General features: G+C 35.3%; 1 protein-coding gene across 8 annotated transcripts in view; it reads left to right on the forward strand.

The window, feature by feature from the left end:
• The window catches only part of LUBEL (Linear Ubiquitin E3 ligase), a 91,089-nt gene that overhangs the window by 20,921 nt on the left and 48,103 nt on the right, over positions 1-22,065 (forward strand). For 7 of the 8 annotated variants that reach the window (XR_013026812.1, XM_076496575.1, XM_076496605.1 and 4 more), the window contains 7 exons: positions 5,232-5,530; positions 5,823-5,997; positions 13,066-13,445; positions 14,855-15,024; positions 15,540-15,874; positions 16,210-16,515; positions 19,621-20,006. Coding sequence is in view for 7 of the 8 variants with exons in the window: in XM_076496575.1 (XP_076352690.1) it covers positions 5,232-5,530; positions 5,823-5,997; positions 13,066-13,445; positions 14,855-15,024; positions 15,540-15,874; positions 16,210-16,515; positions 19,621-20,006 (2,051 nt within the window). In the remaining variant the exon portion in view is untranslated. Of the gene's footprint in view, positions 1-1,739; positions 3,511-5,231; positions 5,531-5,822; positions 5,998-13,065; positions 13,446-14,854; positions 15,025-15,539; positions 15,875-16,209; positions 16,516-19,620; positions 20,007-22,065 lie in introns of those variants that run through there. The other variant, XM_076496609.1, reaches the window with a different exon arrangement.

Raw genomic sequence — 22,065 nt, forward strand, 5'->3', positions numbered from 1 at the left:
TTTCTCCTGAAAACTGCTTATCAGTTTTTACACCTTATTTTCCTCCTCTTCTCATTTCATTTTGTCCTCTCTCTGGACTCTATATATGGCCTTTTCCATCCAATCTGTGGTTGGCCTTGGTCAGTATGTCAGGCAACTTCCTACACATCATCTTCAACTTGTATTTTACTTGTTTTATATTTTCTGACCATCTATTTTGTGTTGTTAAATTCCTTGCTCTTCCATAGACTAAGCATTGACCCCATGTGTAGTCATTGGTATTATATGGTCTTCACTTGCCATATTCACATCCTGTAGCTGGCATTCCTTTTCTTGGACTGTTTCTTCCTGTTAGCTTATTCTTCAGTGTTTCTCCTTTTTCCACTTCCCATCTTTTACAGGTGAATATTTGGTTTGGAGGGGCTATCCTAGGATTCTACTTCCTTTGCACTCTTACTCTGTGTTTAGTACTTTAGGACATTTTCTTCCTCTCTTGCCTTGACTGAATTAGGTCTTTTCCTCTTTGGTTGTGAGCTATTTCATATCTAGTCTTCAAGTTTTACCCTTCTCATTCTCTTTTTGTGCATAGGATCCTTTCACTCTAGCTTCCCTGGAACATTTCATTCCTTTGGGGCAGTCACTTTTGTGTCTCCTACAGTGGTCGTTGTGGACCTAAGAGTTTTATTCTTGGAGTCACTGTTTGTGAGTTTCTCCTTGAACAATTGTTTGGGTGACTATAGTGTACCCATACTCTTCTGGTGTTTCCATAATAACTCCCAAATCAGATCTCTCTTTTCTTAAATGCTTACTTTTCTGACTGAGACACATTTCTAGATGTAAGTAGGACTTTCTTCATGTGTATACCAGAGAGATTTGCATGCTACTAGCCTTGAGACAATTCCCACCTAATTTTAGAAACTATTACACACATATTTTGTGTTCATCGTTTTGACACTCTTGCAAAACTATTACACACATACAATTCTGTGAGTACCCATTGCATCTCCTTCTGTTGCTCTCATTTTCTGCTGATGACTTCATCAGCAAATGGTACAGGATAGTGTATATTTCACTAATTTTACATTTCTAGATGTGAGCAGGACTTACAAAGTTTGGATGCTGGAAAAGTGTTCATCTTACCACAACACACTTGACCCTTTTGTTTTCAACTGACATGCTCCCATTCCTGCTCCTACTAGTGGATCACTTTATCATGTTCCACTCAAACTATTCCATGGCAATTTCTTGAACCAACCATTTAATAATCCCAAATTCCAGAATCATTTGCTTTTGAGCATTGGAAATACCTTTTTGAGGCCATTCACACTATGTTGGTCTTCTTGCCTGTCACATGCCAGGAGTTTAAATCTTGACAACAGGCTACTTCTCTTCAGTGTTCATTCTATCAGCAGAGTGGTCCCTACATCCCCAAGTCTTTTGTGGGTTTTATCCTGGTGGACATGCTCTATATGGACACATTTGCCACTTTTCAACATTTGGCTTTTTTCTTCTATTTTTCACTGACTAATGATATCTCAGCAAGGGCTGGTCTTACCTTTTTCTGTATTCCCTATTTGTCTCTTCCATCTGGTCTTCATCTGTACACAATACTTGCCTTCTTTGTTCCTATCATCAGCACCTTTCTGACTACACTTATATTGGTCCACTTGACATTCAGACCCCCTCCTCTTCTCTCTCTAATATCCCATCTCTCTTGCTTTACCCTCATGCATCCCTACTTCATCCATCCTCATTCATGGAATTTGTCTGAATTGTCACCCATTGGGCTTTACATTTTAATTGTGTGGCAACTGTCTTGTTGCTTTCCTGTTGCTCTTCTACTATCTTGTCTGTCAGTGATTGTGATAAGTCTTTTATCACTTGTCTTACTGTCACTCCTTTTTCCTGGCTATCATACCATAAACGGCCTTTCTGCCTTTTTACCTGGTTATTCATCAATGGTTGATTGATCACTCTCTACCTTTACTATTTGTTGGAAGGCCTTTTCCATGGCATTTTACCTTTCTCAGCACTATGTGTTGTTTCTTCCTCTGTCCCTAATCTGGGACTCTTCTTTGTCCAAACACCTTTCTTCTTCTACCCTTGCTAGACGAGTCTGTAAACTCCTTTGGTTGATGTGCTTATCTCATAATATGGATGCTTGCAGACTATTTTACATTTTTCACTTGCTTCAATCTTTTCTTCACCTGCCCTTGAATGATCCCATGCCCAGTGGGCAGATGGTTGATTCTGCACAAATTCATGTCCTTCTCTATGTCTTCTGACTGTTTTATCTTCTGCTGATTTTTGGTTTTCATAGGTCACCATTCTCCAATTACCCTACTGTTTTTGAGAAAAAATATGTAATATTTATTTTTCAGAATCCTCTTTTTATTTCATTAGTTCCTGCCAGGTGGCTAGTGTTGCTGCTCAGGGTATACTTACCCAAAATCTGCATTGAACCAGGATAATGGAAAGCATTCATATCATCTACCTTGGCTCTTCCTGTGTTCTTTGCAAGTTGGGGTGCTCTGCAAGACCCCTTGAGGTGTCCCCATGGTCTACATATTTATTGAATTATCCAATCCAGACAGTACCTCTTTTATGGAAAATCCAGCATCTGAGAACTGTTCTGTCTACTTTTTTAGCTTGTGCTTGTGGATTTCAAAAACCATTTCTCAGACACCAGTTGTATAGACTCCAGTAAAAGAAATTTTTATGCTGGAATGGGACTGACGTGGATCTGGGCATTTTTTCTACATTTCTACACCACAAATCCCTTTCCCTTTATTTTCTTCAAGTAGAGCAAGGGAGACCCTTGCCACTTACCAGTTTCTAGCCACTGGGGCAATGGAAGAAACTTTGCCAGTTAAACTCAACAGATAAGGCTGTTCAGAAGAGCTTCAATACCATGAAAATTTAACACATAACTCATATCACTTGTACTTTCCTCCTTCAGCCTGAGTCTAGTCAGTAGAGTTGAAGTGAGCACAGACTATAATACTGTGCCCTTCTCACACAGCCAGATCATATTCAGTAGAGTTAAGGTGGGCCCACATTACATATGAAACCATACTGCATAATACAGTGCCTTCCTCTGCACTTACAGTACCATAATATTTGTTTGATGTGCCTTCCTCCCATAGCTGGAGTATGGCTCATGGTGCACGTGAATCCATAATACAAACTAATGCGCTCTTGTACTACTGCTGGAGTTTGTCCTATATGAAATGTCAACAGAGTTGAGATAAACATATGGGGTATGGTCTGAATACATCCAAGCCACATTATGTGTATTGATTGTCTTGCTACTTTGTGTGCAAGTACTTCAACAGTTGTGTTCTCATTTAGCCTGTTTATGCAACAAATGTAGTTCATTTACCTCTTTCCCCCTTTCTTTTCCATGTGAATGATATATCTTGGCCAAGACAAGATGAGGTGTACCATAGGTGTGTGCCTATGGAGCTCCTTCCATCAGGTGCCACACTCTAGGTGCTACTTTTGAGCATTTTTGGAAGAGAACTCATCTAGGTAAGATTTGCACTGACATTTCATCAATTCGATTTAGGATCCTAACTAAACTGTGTGAATAGGTGAATTATGTGGTTTAGAAGTTAATATTTTTATTACCTGAAAATATGTTTGTGGTAGGTACCTCTACACACTTCTGGTGCACCTTTTTTTCTTGCATTATGGAAGAATGAAGTTATTGCAAGTGCACAAGGGGATTTAATTCCCATGCACCAGCACATTTCACATGAAATCACTTGAAATTTGGTGGGAGTTGTTTCAATGCTAGTGGCATCCAAATCTCTCTGGCAGATTCACAAGGAACATAGCTAAACGTTTGACATATATATTCAGGTGAAAAAGTTAACTTTTGAGGTTTCATAATCTTCAAATCTTTGTTTATTACCTTTTTATTGGTACTAATAAGTATGCCTAGCCTCAAGAACAGCCTTAAGCTAATCCCAGTAATGTTCTTGTGAATAAAAGGGTATTACTTTAAAGAGAACTTTGACATTTTAAAAAAGTAGTGAGTTTTAAAACCACATCCCAGACTAATCCCTACTACTTTTTTTAAATTCCCTGCTATAGTTTTTTTAGATTATTGTGTAAGCAATGAAAACACTTTCTCATAAAATGTTATTTCCTATGGTTTTGCATTATTTTTAAGAATTTCTCCTTCTAAGGAAATAGCTGTGGCATCCCTCCAACCATTCAATTACTTGTGTAAAATAACACTGTTGAATAGTTTAGAACTTGCCATGAACCAGTTCATACATTTCAAAAATATCACCCATGATAATAAGGCCTACCTTTTTGGCAATATGTCATCACATACACAAATCATTCTTTTAAAATGCTGTTAACTCTCTGCATGATGTCTTCTGGAATCCTAAAATGCAACAAAGCAATATATTACAATATATATAAATGCTATTAACTCTCTCTTGATGTATTCTGGAATCCTAGAGCCAAACAAATCAATGTATTACAATATAAACATTTTTCATAAAACCCAAGAGGATCAACACTAGTAGAACAACATTTCTTAAATTATATTATAATCAGAAATTATAAAGCATAACAAGATCAACACATTAATAAAAACAGATCTTAAATAACACTAACAACAATACAGGGGCACAATAATGGTAACACCATAGATTTTCACTCAACTGATACAGACACTAAACTTTGTAATTTTTTGAAATTATTTGTGGAGATAAATATAAGACACTTTATAAAGCAAGTCTGTGGGATTTAAATTATTCCATTTTTAACTAGTGAATTTGTAGTAGAAAATATTATGACATGTGTGTGTGGAACTAAATTCTAGATGTAAATTAGGTAGCAGCTATGTATATATAATTTTTTGTATTTGCACAAACTGAAATTAAAGAATGTGAACAATTTGGACAATACTCTGAACTGCATATTTTTGTTAAATTCTGAACTATATATGCTTGGTTTGTTTCTAAATTACAAGAGCATTGAACTCCAGATGATGACCAGATGTGTATCATAGGTTAACAGGGATAAAAACTAATGTTTGAAAAGTTTGCAAAATCTGTTCAGTTATATATCAAAACATTCAGATAATGTAGTCGTAAGTTGTTTAAAGTAGTCATGATACTAGATTTAGTTGTTCAAATGAAGCAAATGTTTACAGATATTACAGTGACAATGTTAATTTGCTCTCAAATTAAAGTTACTTCTTCAAAATTATTGTTTTCAACCATTTATAGGAAGATCACGAGGTGGGAGGCACTGTGATCTCTGTGGATGTTCATCACCAGCTGTTCGATGTGATAAATGTAACATGCAACTTTTTTGCCTTTCTTGTGATGATATGTACCATCGACATCCCAAAAGGAAATCTCACTTACGACGTGCTGTTGATAGTCTAGTTGATGGGGGAGGACGCCTTCCCTCACACTCTACACAAATTTTGAGTGGAGATCCTTCCAAAATGCCAATTCCTCCCCCTCGAAAGAAAAAGGAAAAAACAATTTTTGGAACAATTGGTAGGAGTTCTACTGCTGAGGTAAGAGCTTCTGCTCTCTTGTTTATATGCATAGTTTGTTTCTTTGTATAGTTAGAATACAGAACCTGAATAGCTTGTTTAAATCAAATTATAAGAATTGCATTGTTCTACAAACTTATGTGAAGTGCTATTTCTCTCCTTTAGATCATTGACAACTTTCTACATCCAGATTTGTTATATAGTTTTTGACAAAGAAAGTGTGCATTTATAGGGTTTCTGTGTAGATTATAGCAGTTTAATTTAAAATTAGAGTTTATTAGTTTTTCTTATATGATATATTCTACTTTTGCAGACACCTCTTCTTCCTAGAAAAGAGTTCTCCTGGTCAAATAAACTCGGAAGTTTGAAGCGATTTATGGCTAGTCGTCCATTGCCACCGACACCAAAAGACTCAATTGATGGAGGTGGTGAAACTCTTCAGGCATCAGGTGTCATGTCTGACCAACCTCAAATGACAAGACACCATGGTAAGAAATATTTAAATCCTTTTCTGTTATACAAAACGTACAAATTTCATCTTTATTTTTCAAACTTTAATTGGTTTTGTAGTTTTGGTGGTTACTCCTCAAGAACTATTTGCTCTTCACTAGTGAAAACTACAAAATTAATGAAATATCAACTTAATTTTTTTTAAAGAAGATAAATGTACCACACTAAAAATGTATAAGATTATTAAATACATTAAAAACAAATATATATCACCTTGTTACCATTATTAAAATTGTAAATGTTTAAAAACTTTAAAATTCAGTATAGTTCAATGTTAAAATTTGAATTAAAAGGTTTTTGTAAGACTTTTAACTTAGTTTACCACATGTGGTATTAGAATACATGACAAATTATCTTAATTTCACAGTTCTTGTACTTTTAAAGTTATTATGTTTTGCTCTTTTCATTACAATTAAAAAATGTGAAAACATTAAAGAAACAATTTGTTTAGAATTGAAATTGTTAAAGCACTCAGTTTTAAACCATTGTTTTTCTGTAGGCCCTAAAGATATTTTTTGTTACACATTAAGTGTTTCCCTTTCTATATAATTTTGAAGATTGGATGCATGTTATATTTGGAAGTTTATTTCAGCACATAACAGTCTTGACTTGTGTGGTCTCTATATAGATCGCATTACTATATGTCACATAAATTGTTCTTTACAGGATATTGAATATAATTTTGAAGAAAATATTTCTTATACAGTACTTCCATTTTCTCACAAGGTTAGCTATTCTTGTTCATTGCTGCCCTCTGTATATGCAACATCTTTCTTTTTGCACACAACAAGCCTTCTGCTTCCCCCCCTCTATTAGAATCAAGTAATTTCAATGTGTCTCTCATGCAAATCATCATGCTTCACTACTCCATCAATAGGAGCATAGTACACTCATGTGACTCACTCTATGTGCTTCTACCAACTATTACTTCTTGTTTGGTAGCATTTGTACTCAGATGTCTTCCTTTTAAGACTTGATTACAGTTTGAAGCTTTTGTTATTTTTTGAAGTGGTTATTTTTTTAACCTATCCAGTTTTTTTGTTGGATTCTAGTTCTTATTTTTTATTCTAGTTGCCTTCATTTCATTCATTTGTAGTTGTCAACTATTGCAGAATGAAATCCAAGGTCAATGTTACAAGATGCTTTGTCACAGGCTTCAGGTGTGGGCAGCCAAATAGGAGATTTGTCTAGACTTATTTGTAGGGAGATTGAATGTATGGGTCGACCTCTATCTCCAGACACTGTTCCATGTCCTTCTGAATCTTTTGTAAATGAGCAGGCTTATGAGGGCTTTGATCACCTGTTTTCACTCTTTGAATTTACAGTCTTCCTGTACCTTACCTGAAGATTCAGCTTGACCTTTCACAGTTTTTACATACTTTATATCTCAGATACATGATGTTTTATCCTTCACTTGTGTTTCTAATTATCTTGATCTTTCTTACTTCCTGAACATTCTTCCCTACCCTGTTTGGTTTTACTCCCATCCCCTGACATTTCGGTTCATGCTGAAGAATTTCCCTCTTAGTTGAATGATAGTGTCAGTATGCCTTGTTCCCCAAAGGCATAGGATCAAATTGTTTTTATCTTGACCAACAACTATTTGGGTTCTGTTTTACCTATTTGGGAGGTGGACCTCGAATTCCCTCATTGTTTTATCCAATCTCAGTTTTCCTGCCCACATCTTACCAACTTGACTGTTTTGCAGAATCTTTCCATGATTTCTCTTCTATATTAGGCTCTCCAGAGAAATTCTGAAGGATTTTCTTGGGACATCCTCTTCCTCTTTACATTCCTGTTGGCTTATTTGTTGTTTTTGGCTCTGGCATTACAAGCATGATTTCTCTGTTGTTTGAACCTTCTGGATTGAGGCACTGTTTTATCATGATCCCATTTACCTGCACCTCATCTCTGGGATTTGCATATAGCTCAATTTTTAGGGTGTTTCATCTTCGATACAGTCCTGGAGTCATTGAAATCTTGGGTGGTGTCTGTCCAACAACAGTCTATCATTTCTCATCTGGTAACTCATTTATTTCAGTCAGAGCCAAGCATGGCACCCATTCCAGCTTCTCATCCTCCCCCTTCCCAGCCTTTACTAATTCCTCCTTCTCAAGATGCCATGGTTCATCAGTTTTCTCAAAATTGCATAATACATTGTCAACAGTTCTGGGGACTACCAGGTGGGTACAGGTCCTGTGGGGGCTTAACTTGCAGCCTTTCTTCATTGTTAACATCCTTTCATCACTAAATATCTAGGTTCTTCAAGTTTTATAGGTAGGATTTGAGATTCCATTTCTTGCCTCACCTCTCTTGTCCCTGTGCCTGTTTCCTTTCCTTCCCTTCAGGATCCCATCATTTACCAGTGTCTCTCAGAGATAGTTGAGGACCTACTCACTTAATAGGCTATCAAACCTGTTTTGCTTCATTTGCCGGGGTATTACTCCCATCTTTTTATTGTTCCCAAATAAACTGGAGACTGGAGGCCTGTCATCAATTCATTCTGTTTTAATCACTTCATTCATCTCCAACATTTAACTATAAAATTATATTTACACCTTCTAGGGGGCATTTTCTCCAGTTCTATGGATGACCAAGATAGATGTTGCCAATGCTCACCTGCATATCCCCATCTCAGCAAGGTCTTCTTCCTATCTTTGGTTCATCCATCATGTGGTGGTGTACACATTTTGTGTCCCATATTTCAGGCTGGCTTCTTCACCTTATGTTTTCTATTGGGTGGTAAGGGCTTTTGCTCTTCATCTTCATGCTTTGGAGCTGCATTTACATTATTACATGGATGACTGGGTTCTTCTAGCCCATTTGGAACTGGAGTTGGCCAGTTATACTCATCATTTTATTCACTTGCATGCTTGGGATAGCTGGTTAATCAAGTTGGAGAAGTCCTACCCAATATCTTGTACATTTGGGTGTCTTTTTAACATCTACCTCAGTCAGGCCCAATGTTCTTCTGTCCATCTCCATTCTATAGAATTGTCTATTCTCCATGCCCTATCTTACTCCTCACTTCCTGTACGTAAGGTTCTGTTGTTTTTGGGGGTTTGGTCTTCTATGACACCACTGGACCCCTTAAGTCAGGTACATATGTGTTCCCTTCAGTGGACTTTGCACAGTCACTGGAATCTTGTTTCGGATCCCTTGAATGCTCCTTTTACACTTCCTCCTTCCCTCACATCTGATTTGATTTGGTGGTTGAACAGGACTTGCACTTTGGCAGGACTCCTACTTTCTGCTCATTGCTTGTATTTAGACCTCTTTACAAATGCATCCTTTTAGGGCTGTGGTGTATGGGCTGACTACTAGGAGGTTTCAGGTCAGTGGATGAGCAATCATTATTGCTGGAGCTTCTGGCTGTCTGTCAGAATTTGAATCACTTCCTCCCTCTAATCAGACATTTTCTGGTGATGATCCATGCAAACACCATGACAGAGGTGGCTTATATAAATCACCAAGGTAACACCTGGTTGAGATCCCTCAGCTTTCATACATTGGATCTCCTCTGTTGGGTCTATGCAAACCACATTTGTTTAATTATGTGTCATGTCCTGGGTGCTTTCAATTTCATGGTGGATCATCTGCCCCACCCTAATATGATTTATCCAATATAGTGGCCCCTTTATCCTCTTGTTTTCCAATGGCTTTGCATTCTTCAGTACTTCATTCTCAGGCTTTGGATATTGATACTTTCAACTATGAATGGTTATACCAATTACTGTATCCTTATCCTCCTATCCAATAACTTCATTGGGTAGTTTTCTTTATCCATGCCACCCCATGCTGGGTCTTTTTGATTGCTTCCTGTTGGCCAGTTAAACTGTAGTTTCCTCATACACAACAACTCTCTCCTTTACCACTTACTTTATTACCTGACCTCCTTCATCAAACCCAGTCATTGGTTTTACATCCTGCAATTTATGTCATCTGTCTTCATGCTTTAAACTGTAGTTTCCTCATACACAACAACTCTCTCCTTTACCACTTACTTTATTACCTGACCTCCTTCATCAAGCTCAGTCATTGGTTTTACATCCTGCAATTTATGTCATCTGTCTTCATGCTTGGCTTTTGTCTGGTTCTTGGTAATGAGATCTTGTTACTTCCATTGATCCAATCCATATGTACTTTTCCATGGAAATATGTTAATGAAAGTGGAATGTTTTTCATACATGGTCTTATGCTTGAGGATTTCTGGCTGCATGACCAACTGTGGCTGGTGTCTCCAAATTTCTTATACGGCTTTTAGACCAGGAGGTCTTTCATCTCCTCAACTTCAGGTTAGTGGAAAGCCTTGTCCCATACCTTTTGTTTTTCTTGTTACTACAGTCTTTGCCTCACCCATTCTTACCATTATTAATATATCCTTCTGGATTCATCATGCTACTCTTCTGGATTATGATATCAACATGGTCCTCCATTTCCTTACTTTACCTCAATTCAAATGTTTCCTTGTGTTCTTAAATTGTATTTCCTTCTCCTTTTGACTTGTGATTGTCAATGGTCTAACATGTTTTCTGTTGACATTATGCACACTTTATCATTGCAGTTATCTTCTCCTTTATCTAGATTATTCCTTCTTTCCCAAAACCTCAGTGGTTTGAAAGGGTAACTCCTCCTTTTTACCTATTGCCCTTCCCTCTATTTCTTATCTCCACCCTCATCCTGATCTAGATAGATTTCTTGCCCAGTGAGTGTCCTTCATTACAATATTGCCCACACTGCTTACTTCTGTGCTTCCCTTTCCAAACTTTTTACCTGTGGCAGTCTTCTTCATATAGAGATCTGTCTTCTATTCTCACCAGTTGGGTTCATCTTTTGATCCTTTTAGTCTATTTCACCATGTTATCTTCTCAGTGTTTCTTATCTTCATTGGCCTTTGGAGGAAATCCTAAAATTAAGCATGTGAACCAACCCTAACTAACATATTTATCTCATATTATTTACATCATATTGCAATTTCAGCTTCCTTGGGTTTCACCTTCTACATGTAGCTGTTCTTCAGACATCAGTATGATTTTAAACTTGGGCAAGTCTTTATTAATGCTTTTTTTTTTCAGGGGCTCATTCTTTATCCTCTCATTCCATGAATCCTGCTCTATGGTAGGTAGTGCCTGTCCAAGTATAATTTAACTCAAATTCCTCACTGTACAACCATGCTTATCTTCCATGGCTTTGTTGAGATGGTGTGTTTCCCAAGATCTCTTGTAGGTGAATAACCTCATAACTTTTGCTTCATAAATTTGCTTGTTCTGACTCTATCACTCATGGGCTTCATGGGTGAAACAGAAGGGAGCATTTGCTCATCCCTGCTATACCTCAGTTGAATGAATTGGTATGGCCTACTTTCTAAAATAGGGTTTTGTGATCACCCATTGCAGTGTTTTACCCTCCTGTGGCACAGCAGGATGTCTTCTGATTTACACCATTAGAAACCTATTTCAATACTTGTGGTAGGCAGAGCACAGGTAGTTTTTGTGTATCTTTGTGCTTAACACCAAACAACTAAACTGCACTGTCTCAGTTGATGACACTCCTCCAGACTCTGAAATACATTCTCAACCCCTCATTCTTCTTGTGAAGTATGGAAGTCCTTCTCATCAGTGACAAGCTGTTGGGGTGGTCAACTGTGGAGGCACCCTCTTGAATGAGTTCTACAAAAAGATAGCTATAATCACTCAGTTAAGAGTAGGACAGTGGTGTTGTGCTGATGTAGATGAGCCATCATTTTGCTGTATGATGTGAATCCTGATACCAATTGCACAGCCACTAGAGTTGAACCGTAGAAAATGCAGTTCACCCCTTTGATTGAGAGCCCTCATCCTAATGTCAGTACTCTGTGGCCTAGTGTTGAATTTGGAGTGAACCAGTCAACATAAGTCCTCAAACAGATTTCCATGTTGTCTCTCTTTCTCTCTGAATTTCTTCTATCTGTGTTGTGGGTCACACCAGTGGTACCTGGGATTGTTCTGGTTCTTTCTTTGGCTGTCACTCAGTTTCTCTTTTTATGGGGATATTATTGCCATTTGGAAGATTCTAGATAGTTCATGGTTGGGGGAGTTGATTGAATGTGATAGGTATCCTTTTATTACCAGATGTCATCTTCCAGGATCAATAGATCAGGAATAATCCTTATTTCATACTCTGGAATCAGAGTGGTTCTCAGTTTCCTGGTTTTAAGGTTTTAGATAAAGATGATATGATCCTCATCCTACCCTCACAGAGATGTTAGTACCCCATGAGGAGGTTTTGGGCATAGTTGCCTTGCTGAATACAGTCCACAGCACCCTAGCCATTCTACATCCAGTGTCATATTCTTGTTTACTCGCTTTCCTCATTGTAAGATTGTGTTAAAATATCTTTCTCTGATTAAGATCATTTTCTCAACACATTTTTTCTCATTTGGATATACTCCTCTCATTTTCCTTCCTGATGTCTTACACATTCCACACATGGGCAAAATATGTGTCTGGCTCAGAAGTGGTGCAGCTTCCCTCTTCAGGTCTGACTCTCTCAGCTATCAGATGTATATTTTGGACATTTTGGGGGGTACAGTACTTCTCTCACCTCACAAGTTTAGCTAGAATCCAATTGATTGGGAAAATGTGTTTCTGATAGGACTTTTCTCTTCTCACAAAACTCACTCCCAGTGCTCCTGTTTTCTGCCATATACTTTGAAGTGATAGTTCAATAAAGGCCCATTGAGGGAGTCACATGCATCGTGTACTATGCTCCTTTTAGGTCAGCAATAGGGGGGAACAGAAGGGTTGTGGCATATGTAAGGAAAATGTTTGCATGCAGAGAGTGGCAGTGAATGAGAATAGCTAATCTTGTGTGTGGAGGAAGGTACATATTAGAAACACAATTTCAGCATAGGAAATTATAACTTCTGAATTCAGCTACATTTTACTTCATTAGTTTAAAGAACAAAAGAAATTAAGTTCTGTTACACTAAGGATAATTTTTTTTATCAAAGCAGTTTGAAAATAAAGTTTTTTGCTGTGATTTTTATATATATATAATTGTACCAGGTAATGAAGGACATCCTCCATCCCTACCACAACGTACTCTTCCACGCACTCATCAAAGAGTAAACAGCATAGATGAACTGATAATTCCTCGTACTATGACAGAAATTAAGACTGAGTCTCAATTTCAAACAGAAAATAGAGAAGACCAATTTACTCCTCAAGATTCTCGGCCAGATAGTACAGTGTATAAGCAGCAAATGGCAAAAGATATATGGTCAGAAAATCAGCAAGTTTCTGTGAGTTTTCAACCAACAAATAGAGAACACAACCAACAAGCACATTCAGATATCTCGTCAGAAGACAGAAGAAGCAAACTAGCACTTCCAGGTTTTCAGTTAAATATCAGAAGACATAGCCAACCAGTATCACCAAACTTTGTGGTTAGCAATTGATTTACATAAAACTTCTTTGAGTTTTTTTTTGTTTTTTTTTCTTGAAACATTATGGTTGATTTCCATTGTCTTTAATGTTTTATGTTAACATTTTAAAAATATGAAAAGAAAACTGTATTTATGATAGAACATTAATAATTAGAACCTGGCCATTAACTTGATTAATTGATTACTCATGAACATAAATTACATCAATTAATGTTGTGTAAAGCAATCAGTCAATCAAAATTAAGATTAACTTGATTTAATATGATGAAAATAATTCACTGAATGAAATATTTTTGATTATTCCAACTATTCAAGTAATTGAAATATTGCTATTATGAATTATCATCATTATTTTGATTAAATAATTGATTAACATCATGATTCACAAAATAATTAATTGAAGCTAGTGATTTTGGTTATTACTATTTTTCATTATTTCAACTAATCATCTCTCATGTTAGTAATTGATTAGTAGTCAGTTAATAAGCCTGATAATTATCTAATTCCACACTTCACCCAGCTGTATTAATAATTACATGTTAATTATAATCGTGCCAAAAATGATTAATTAAGAACAATATGTATAATTCGAGTAAAAGTTCAGCATTATGTTATACTGGACATATATTTAAGAATCAACAGATATTTTTTTCTGTTTCCTGTTTCCAGTTCTAAATGATATAACAAGTTATCAGTGTAAAAAGATACAAATGTCCAGATTAATTTCACTTAAACTAATATCTGTATGTGAATGTTCTGCTATGCAATGTATTATTTAATTGTAGTAGAGCAGTACTTTAGTAAAAACTGCCTACTATGTGATTGACTACTAGGATAAACTTATTTTTTACATTGATTATAGCAACTGTTTAAGCCATGCTCAGTTAATTAGTTGGTTCTGTTGTGCATATAGGAGATTTTATAACCCTTGGGTAGACTATATGTTTTGCTGTTTATTTTCAATAAATGGTGAGAATATTTTTTTAAAAGTAAATATTGATTGTTGCAAGACCAAACCATTGAGCAGTATAGCAAATAACGTAATCTTAATACAGTTGCTTACTAACTAGGTCATTTTTAAAATATCACCACCTAAAAATTGTTTTTTTCTTTTGCATAGTTTTTTCTATCATATGATGTTCTGTCAAGGTGATGGTTTATTGCATCTATAAGTAAAATCTCTAATATAATTTGTAAAATACTGTACACAAACCTTAAATATATACATTTTTAAATTGTTATTTTGTATTGTGTATATTTAGTGATCTGCTTTTCTTGCATTAAACTGCTGAAACTCCTTTTTTGTAAAGTTTTTAAATAAAAATTAGTTATAAACGTCAAGGAAGGAGATGGGCTGTGTTGTGGATTATACTCTTTTTAATAAGTATGTTGTTGGTATGAACTTAAAGCACCAGCATGCAACAGAACGAACAAGTGCAGAAAACACACAAGGTCAGGAAGAAACAAATTTTCTCTGGAGTCAAGATTTTCCAGCTAATATACCACAAGCTAATTTCTCTCCTGGGGCTGGCACCCTTGGACAACCCTACCAGTCATCTGGTCCTGTGATACAGAGAAGGTATGAACACAACATATTTGTTCAGTATATAATTGTTTTTAACTTTTTATAAGTATTTTAGTATTTCTAATGACATTTTACTGGGTAGTGTTGTCATAAAGCTTGTAAGATACAGCTTGGCATTAAAATTCAAATGAAGTGTTTTTATTATGTCTTTTAAAAACTGTTTTAAAATTCATGTAAAAACAAGCAATAAATAATTTATACATTAAAAAGAAATTAATGATAAAACTGAATGTAAATATAATAGAATATTCAAATTTATGGCATTAAACAATTCCATTTATTGAAATAAAATCTTTACAATTAAATTTTTTGAAAACTTTATAGCTTTCTGGTATCTAGGGAAGAACTCTGTATTTAATTTACATAATGCAAAGTTGTGGTTTCATAGCTTAGCAGTTGTTTCTGTTAAATGTATTTGTTTATTAATCTACAAACTTTAAATATTTACATATTGTTTCATGATATACACTCATTTCTCAGACCAAAAAAACATTTTTCCTACTTATTAGTGATATTCAGCAGCAGCCTTCAATGATGTTACATAGTATGAGTGTAGCTGACCTTTCATCTTACCCTCAGCAACATCTTCATTTCCCACCATACACACACGGTCATCCTTATTTCCATGGACATACGTTTTTCCACCCAAACTGTCCACAGTGTTATGGCAGCTCATGGGGCACATCTGGAGGACAACATATAGATAATATTCCATTTGGAAGACCACATCCAGGCAAAGATGGAACATTAAGTAGAATGTCTCAACAACATGCCCCTGACTACTTCATGAATGGTAGAATGAAAAGGAGTCAAAGTGTGATGTATGATCCAATGGCAGTTCCAGGTGTGTTTTAAATTATGAAATGTTTATGCTGATTTAAAAATATCAGATTTCAATATTTCAATTTTTAATGACTTAATAATTATTTTTTCATTATTGTAGAAGTGTAGAAAATATTGTTTTACTTTTAAGAAGGAGTATTAATATGTTAGATGGCATTATTGTTGTTAATTTAATTTTTGAGAAAAAATTATTGTTTTTTATATTAACTTGTATGAGCACAAGCAATAACATCCACGCATTCTGGTAAGTTTTCCCAGAAACTTTTTTGCATGTTTCATTAAATACCTTCTTGTTTATCTTTTTTTGAATTTTAGTTACTTATATCATTTTTATAGGATCCTACTTTCCTTTTGGACCTCATCATCAAGGATATGGAATGGGACCTCCATATTATCCTCGCTCTCAACATATGTCTATATCACCATCACCATCAGGGTCAACAAGATCCCTTCATAGAGTTGGAAAACCACACAAACGACAAAGCAATGATGAACAGAGTGTAGCCTCTGGAAGCTCCCGTGGGAAGGCAAGAAGCTCTATCAGGGAAAGGACCATGCACAGAAGGTCAAAGGGAACAGATATTGGAACAACTACTGAAGAAGAAGATTATTTCTCTGTTCATGAAAACAGTGAAGATGATGGTAAATAAAGAATAATCCTTTGATTGTTTTGATCAAAACTGGAATCTTATAAATTTACAATTCCTTAAATACATTTTTTTTATAAGTTTTGAACATTGGCATCATTTTATGATTACCAGTAAGCCAAAAACTTATTTAGTAAATGGAAGAATTAAGTTAATAGCTTCTTTAAAGAAATAATATAAACAAACTTATATTAGGTTAGCTTATGGCTAACAGTTGTAAGACTCCTGTGAATCTGCAACTGCATTTTATCATATTAGAACATTGGTTGGGTGAACCAGATGTTGCATTTAGTTTCAACTGGATTAGTGAACTTGAAGGATAATAATAATCCCAAATGAAGTTGAAATAATGAGATATTGGGCTAGTAAACATACATTCTAGCAATATAGGTCATCTATTTTATTTGCATTAAAAGGTTATATCTGCAGTTTAAGGGAAGTAAACCTTCTAAAATAAGTGAAAAAATATCTATTAATCTTTTAATACTGTGGGAACATATATGTTATTCACCTCTTTTTTTAGTCATGAAAAGCATTTTTATCCACATAGTAGTTTGAAATTTTGTACTACCACAAAAAAAGAGTATTTCCTTCAACCTCTCTAATATTTACTAGTTTTGAGTTCAGATAAATAGTGAAATATTAAAAAAATTAATTCTGCATCTGAAAATAATACTGGCAATGAGAAATTTGTTCATGGTTAAAAGTGGCTGGCCAAGCTTGGCCAAGCATGTTAAGGCACCTGACTCGTAATCTGACGGTCCTGGGGGGTTGAATCCCTGTTACATCAAAAATGCTTGCCCTTTCATCCATGGGGGTGTTATAATGTGATGGTCAATCCAACTGTTTGTTGGTAAAAGAGTAACCCCAGATTTGGCAGTGGGTGGTGATGACTAGCTGTCTTCCCTCTAGTCTTAAACTGCTAAATTAAGGGCAGCTAGCACAGATAGCCCTCGAGTAGCTTTGTGCAAAATTCAAAACAAATCAAACCAATAAACATGGCAGCAAAAGAGTTAAGACAAAGAAACAGCTAACATTATCTGCAATGAACATGGCTAAAATCATAAAACTGTGTTTTTGATTAAATTCACAGGGGAAGTTATTATGTGAATAATGGAAACTTCAGTATCCTAAAAAGCATTAAACTTAGAATAAAATAAAAGTATTATGTTTTAGGAGATTAGTTTGAACTAAAAAGGGCAGTTCTCAGTTATGTACATATTAAATGGAAAGAAAAAGTCTTAATTAAGATTGGCCAATTTAGTATTTGTTCTTTGATGAATTTCTTCAGTTTAACATTTAGAATTGCAGTGTTTGTACCTGTAAAGGTAATTAAGGATAGTTAATTTTGGATAAAGTTATTTTTCAAGGATGATAATGCTTTGGATTTTTCCTGGCTGGATTATATGAAGATTATAACAATGAGAAATAAATATTTCAGAAATTTAGAGTTCTGCAATTAAAAACTAACTGAATGCATATGCAAGATTTTCATACTTCATAACAGGTTAATAATAACAGCCTGAACTTGTGGGCTTGGGTGCATAATTTGATGTCCAAAAGATTTCAGAGACTTTGATTATTTCTCAAACATTTCATAACAAGAAATTATTAATATTTGCACAAATTGAACATTTCTTCTGATATCCAGTATGGAGTGCTTAAAAGTGGTTTAAGAGTATTTTATTTGCTGTTAATGTATCACATATTGCTTCTTTAGTTAAAGTCATTATGGGATCTAGGCTTGCACTTGTTCTGGCTAATTTATTTTCAAATTATTGTAAAAATTAATGACTTAAAGAATGTTTAGCTAAATTCAAAACATTTTATTTTACAGACAATAGACTGAAAACAAATACAGTTGAACCCCTCTAAAGCAACCACGTTCAGGAATGAGACAAACTGGCCTGATTAGAGGGGTTCCACTGTACATAATTAGGGTTTATGTAAACAAAAAAAGGGACTGTGATTGAATAACTACTTTCAAGGGGTGACTGAATCTGAGAGGTAGCCACTTAGAGGGGTTCCACTTTATATCAACTTTTAGACATAAAACATATTCTTGACTTTGTACAGTACTTAACAAATTAATATTCAGGCAATATTTGCACAGATAAAACTAATAATGTAGTAACATACCAGGAGTTTCTCATTCTTTAACATTTTTTTGAACTATATCTTTGCTTTCACAGTTTTATACCAGTTATTTTAAATGCCAGTTTAAGTAGAGTTTTGATTACTTCTGTCCCTTTAATTATGATAGTTACATTTTATATACAAAGTTGATGTTACTTTCATTAAAACACATACATAATATTTGAATATTTGAAGAGTACTGCTATCTTTAATCTTCTGTAGTTCATTCTTTATAAAAAATACTTTAATTTTACATAAACTTAAACAAATTTTTTTGGGTTAAAGAAAACACTTAGAAATTTCAGGCAGAACATATCTACATGAGCAGCTTATATTCATTTATACCTGTTTTAAGAATTCATTATTATTATTTTTGGTTCAAAGATTTTGTTTCCAAGAGCAAACACTTTTGTGCTTTTTATAAAAATAACAAATTTGTATTTCATAAAAAGTACTGGATTTTATACTAAGCAATTATATATATATATAAGATTTTAGTGTAGTTCCAGTTTTGTTATTGAAATACAGTATTACATGTTTTTGTAGAATTTGGATATTTTAACATATTGTGAATAAAATTGTTGATGAAGTACAATTAATAGCTCAAAGGAGTTATATGGTTATTTCCTAACAAAAGTGTTCCCCCCCTCAGTGGCACAGCAGCATGTCTACAGACTTACAATGCTAGAAACCCATTGACCAAAAAGATATTCCATTGTGTAGCTTTGTGCTTAACTTCAAACAAACAAATCTTAACAAAATGTGGCTTCAAACCAATTAACTGAGCAAATAATCATGTTAATTATTCAGAATAAAGTTAAGATGTTAGTTACATAACAATCCATTTATTTTTATTGTTGGAAATGAAGTTGTCAATTTTTATAACCTTATCATTGAAGTCACACTGAAGTTGTAGATGTAGTTATACACTAGTTATTGCTTCATTTTAATATTTTCTACACAGAAATTCTTTCAGAAGCAGCTTCTAGTATTCGACGTTATCAAAAAAAACGAAATAGAGCAAAAAAATTCTGGGAATGTGAGCATTGCACATACCGCAATCCCTTAGGCACTCGCATCTGTCAAATGTGCTGTAAGACATCTCCAAGAGGAAGAGTAACATCCCATGGGAGTAAAGAGGAAGAAGAATTCAAGTCTTCAATACTTCCACCAGAACTTGAATCTCCAGCAGAAGAGAAAATTGAAGAAGATAGAAATCAACAAGAAGAAGTTCTTTCAAAACAAACATATCCCCAAACTGAAACAAGCACTGGTATTACAAGTAAAGAACAAACTGAGATGCCACTTGTCACTGCAGAACTGATTAAGCAACAAGAAGAAATTGAAAAGGTAATGCTGAATTGTAATTTAGTCAATTTAGGTTATTGTGAAATGTTCTTAATTTTTTCTTTTTTAGGAAATAGAACTTATGTTGAGAAAATTTATTTGTTGTCTATGTTCCTAGACATTAGTGGTATTTTTAAACTTGCAAATTGATATTGTTTCAGATATTTTTATAAAAACATATAGAACCATGATGCAAATAATATTTTTTAAAACTACCTCTACTCTTTAGATCAGTGGTGCACAAACTTTTTGAATCAGGGGCTGCAAACAGACTTCTCGTAACTGTTAGGGGCCACAAAAAAGCGAATATTAAAATCATCCCACAGTTGTTTCACACAAGATTGACATCACATTTAAGGACACAGAAATAATGATTACATCAAAGAGTTTGCACATTATTTCAAGAAATGTTATGATATGTCAACTATCACAAAGTCAGTGCGATGGGTGGTGCTGCATGTCATCTACAAGCTTAGAAATGTCCGGCTTGATGTTTGACATTAAAAGATGCAAGACTGCTTCCAGATGATCATCAGTCAGCTGATTGCGAGTGTTGTTTTTGTTCAGTTTCATATGCGAGAAAGCCTTTTCGCAGCAGTACATACTGCCAAACATGCTGGTGTGGACAAGTGCGTTCTCTTTCAGATTAGCAAATGTATCAGGCAATGTTTTGCAGAAGTCAAGCAAACTGTTTTTTTACTAAATAGCATGCAGTTCATTGGATGCCTGGAGATCAGTAAGTTCGAGCTGATATTCTGCTGACATACCATCCACTAACGCACTGAATGAATCAGCAAAAAGTTTCATCAACAATCTATATTGGTCAAAGTCATGAAACCATGAGTTGAAGGATTGAATCAAGGTATCTAGCTTCCCAACATAAACTTGTGTGTCAATGTCCTGATTCTTCTGTAACTGTGACTAAAAAGTGGGAAAGTGCATGAAGTTCCTGATGTTGCTTGCTGCCAGAACAACTACAACTTTGTTCTGAAAGCTGAGACGTGATTTGCAAGCTGACTGACAAGCTGATTTTTGCCTTGCAACTTCAAATTCAGATCATTCAAGTGTTGTGTCATGTCGACCAGAAAGGTCAAATGAGCTTGCCATGCTGGAAATCAGTCATGTGTCTTTGTTCTTGCTTCTGAGGAATTCTACCACCTCATCAATCAACTCCCAGAATCTACTGAGCACCTTCCCTCGACTTAGCCAGCATACTTCATTGTGATACACAAGGTCACCATAGTCTGAATCAGTTTTTTCAAGAAGACTTCAAAACTGACAGTGATTGAGCTCTCGTGATTTGATGAAACTAATGGTTTCATCACTAATGCTATCAGTGCCTGAAAACCAAGTTCTTTACTGCACAGGTTCTGTTGGTGAATAATACAGTGCAACTTCACCAACTGTCTGTTCTGCTTTCCTTGATGCTTCATCAACAATGCTACCAGCCTGCTACTTTCTCTGGTCATGGCTGGTGTTCCATCAGTTGTCACACATACCAGTTTCATGAAATCCAATGAAACACTACTACACAGTCGTACTGTCTCCTCAATAGAGCACACCCAGTTGTCTGACCCTTCATGGAACCCATGCCTATTAGTTCCTCTGTAATATCAAATGATGACGACACACCACAAACAAAAACTAGTAGCTGTGCTGTTGAACTGATGTCAGTTGACTCATCTGCTGATAAAGAGAAGTAAGCAAAGTTGGCTGCTTTATTTGTAAGCTGCCTTGTCACGTTTGCTGAGAGGTGTGAAATTCATCATTGAACTGTCATACGATTCAAAGCCACTGTCTGTAGCTTGCAATCTGCTTCCCGACACAACTTTTTCGATACATTAATCATACATTGCTTGACAAAATCACCATCAGTGAACGGTCGGCCAGATTTCACTATCATCAATGAAATATCGTAACTGACCTCACATGCTGCACCTAAATCTGCTTTGAGAAAACATTCTGCTCGTGATTTAGCGACAATCGCAGAGATCCAATTTGAGCTCTTTGTTAATCATCGACAACATTGTGGAAATTTTTATGTTTCAACTCATAATGACGC

The sequence above is a fragment of the Tachypleus tridentatus genome, chromosome 1 (genome assembly GCF_004210375.1).
Source record: "Tachypleus tridentatus isolate NWPU-2018 chromosome 1, ASM421037v1, whole genome shotgun sequence".
Taxonomy (NCBI): domain Eukaryota; kingdom Metazoa; phylum Arthropoda; class Merostomata; order Xiphosura; family Limulidae; genus Tachypleus; species Tachypleus tridentatus.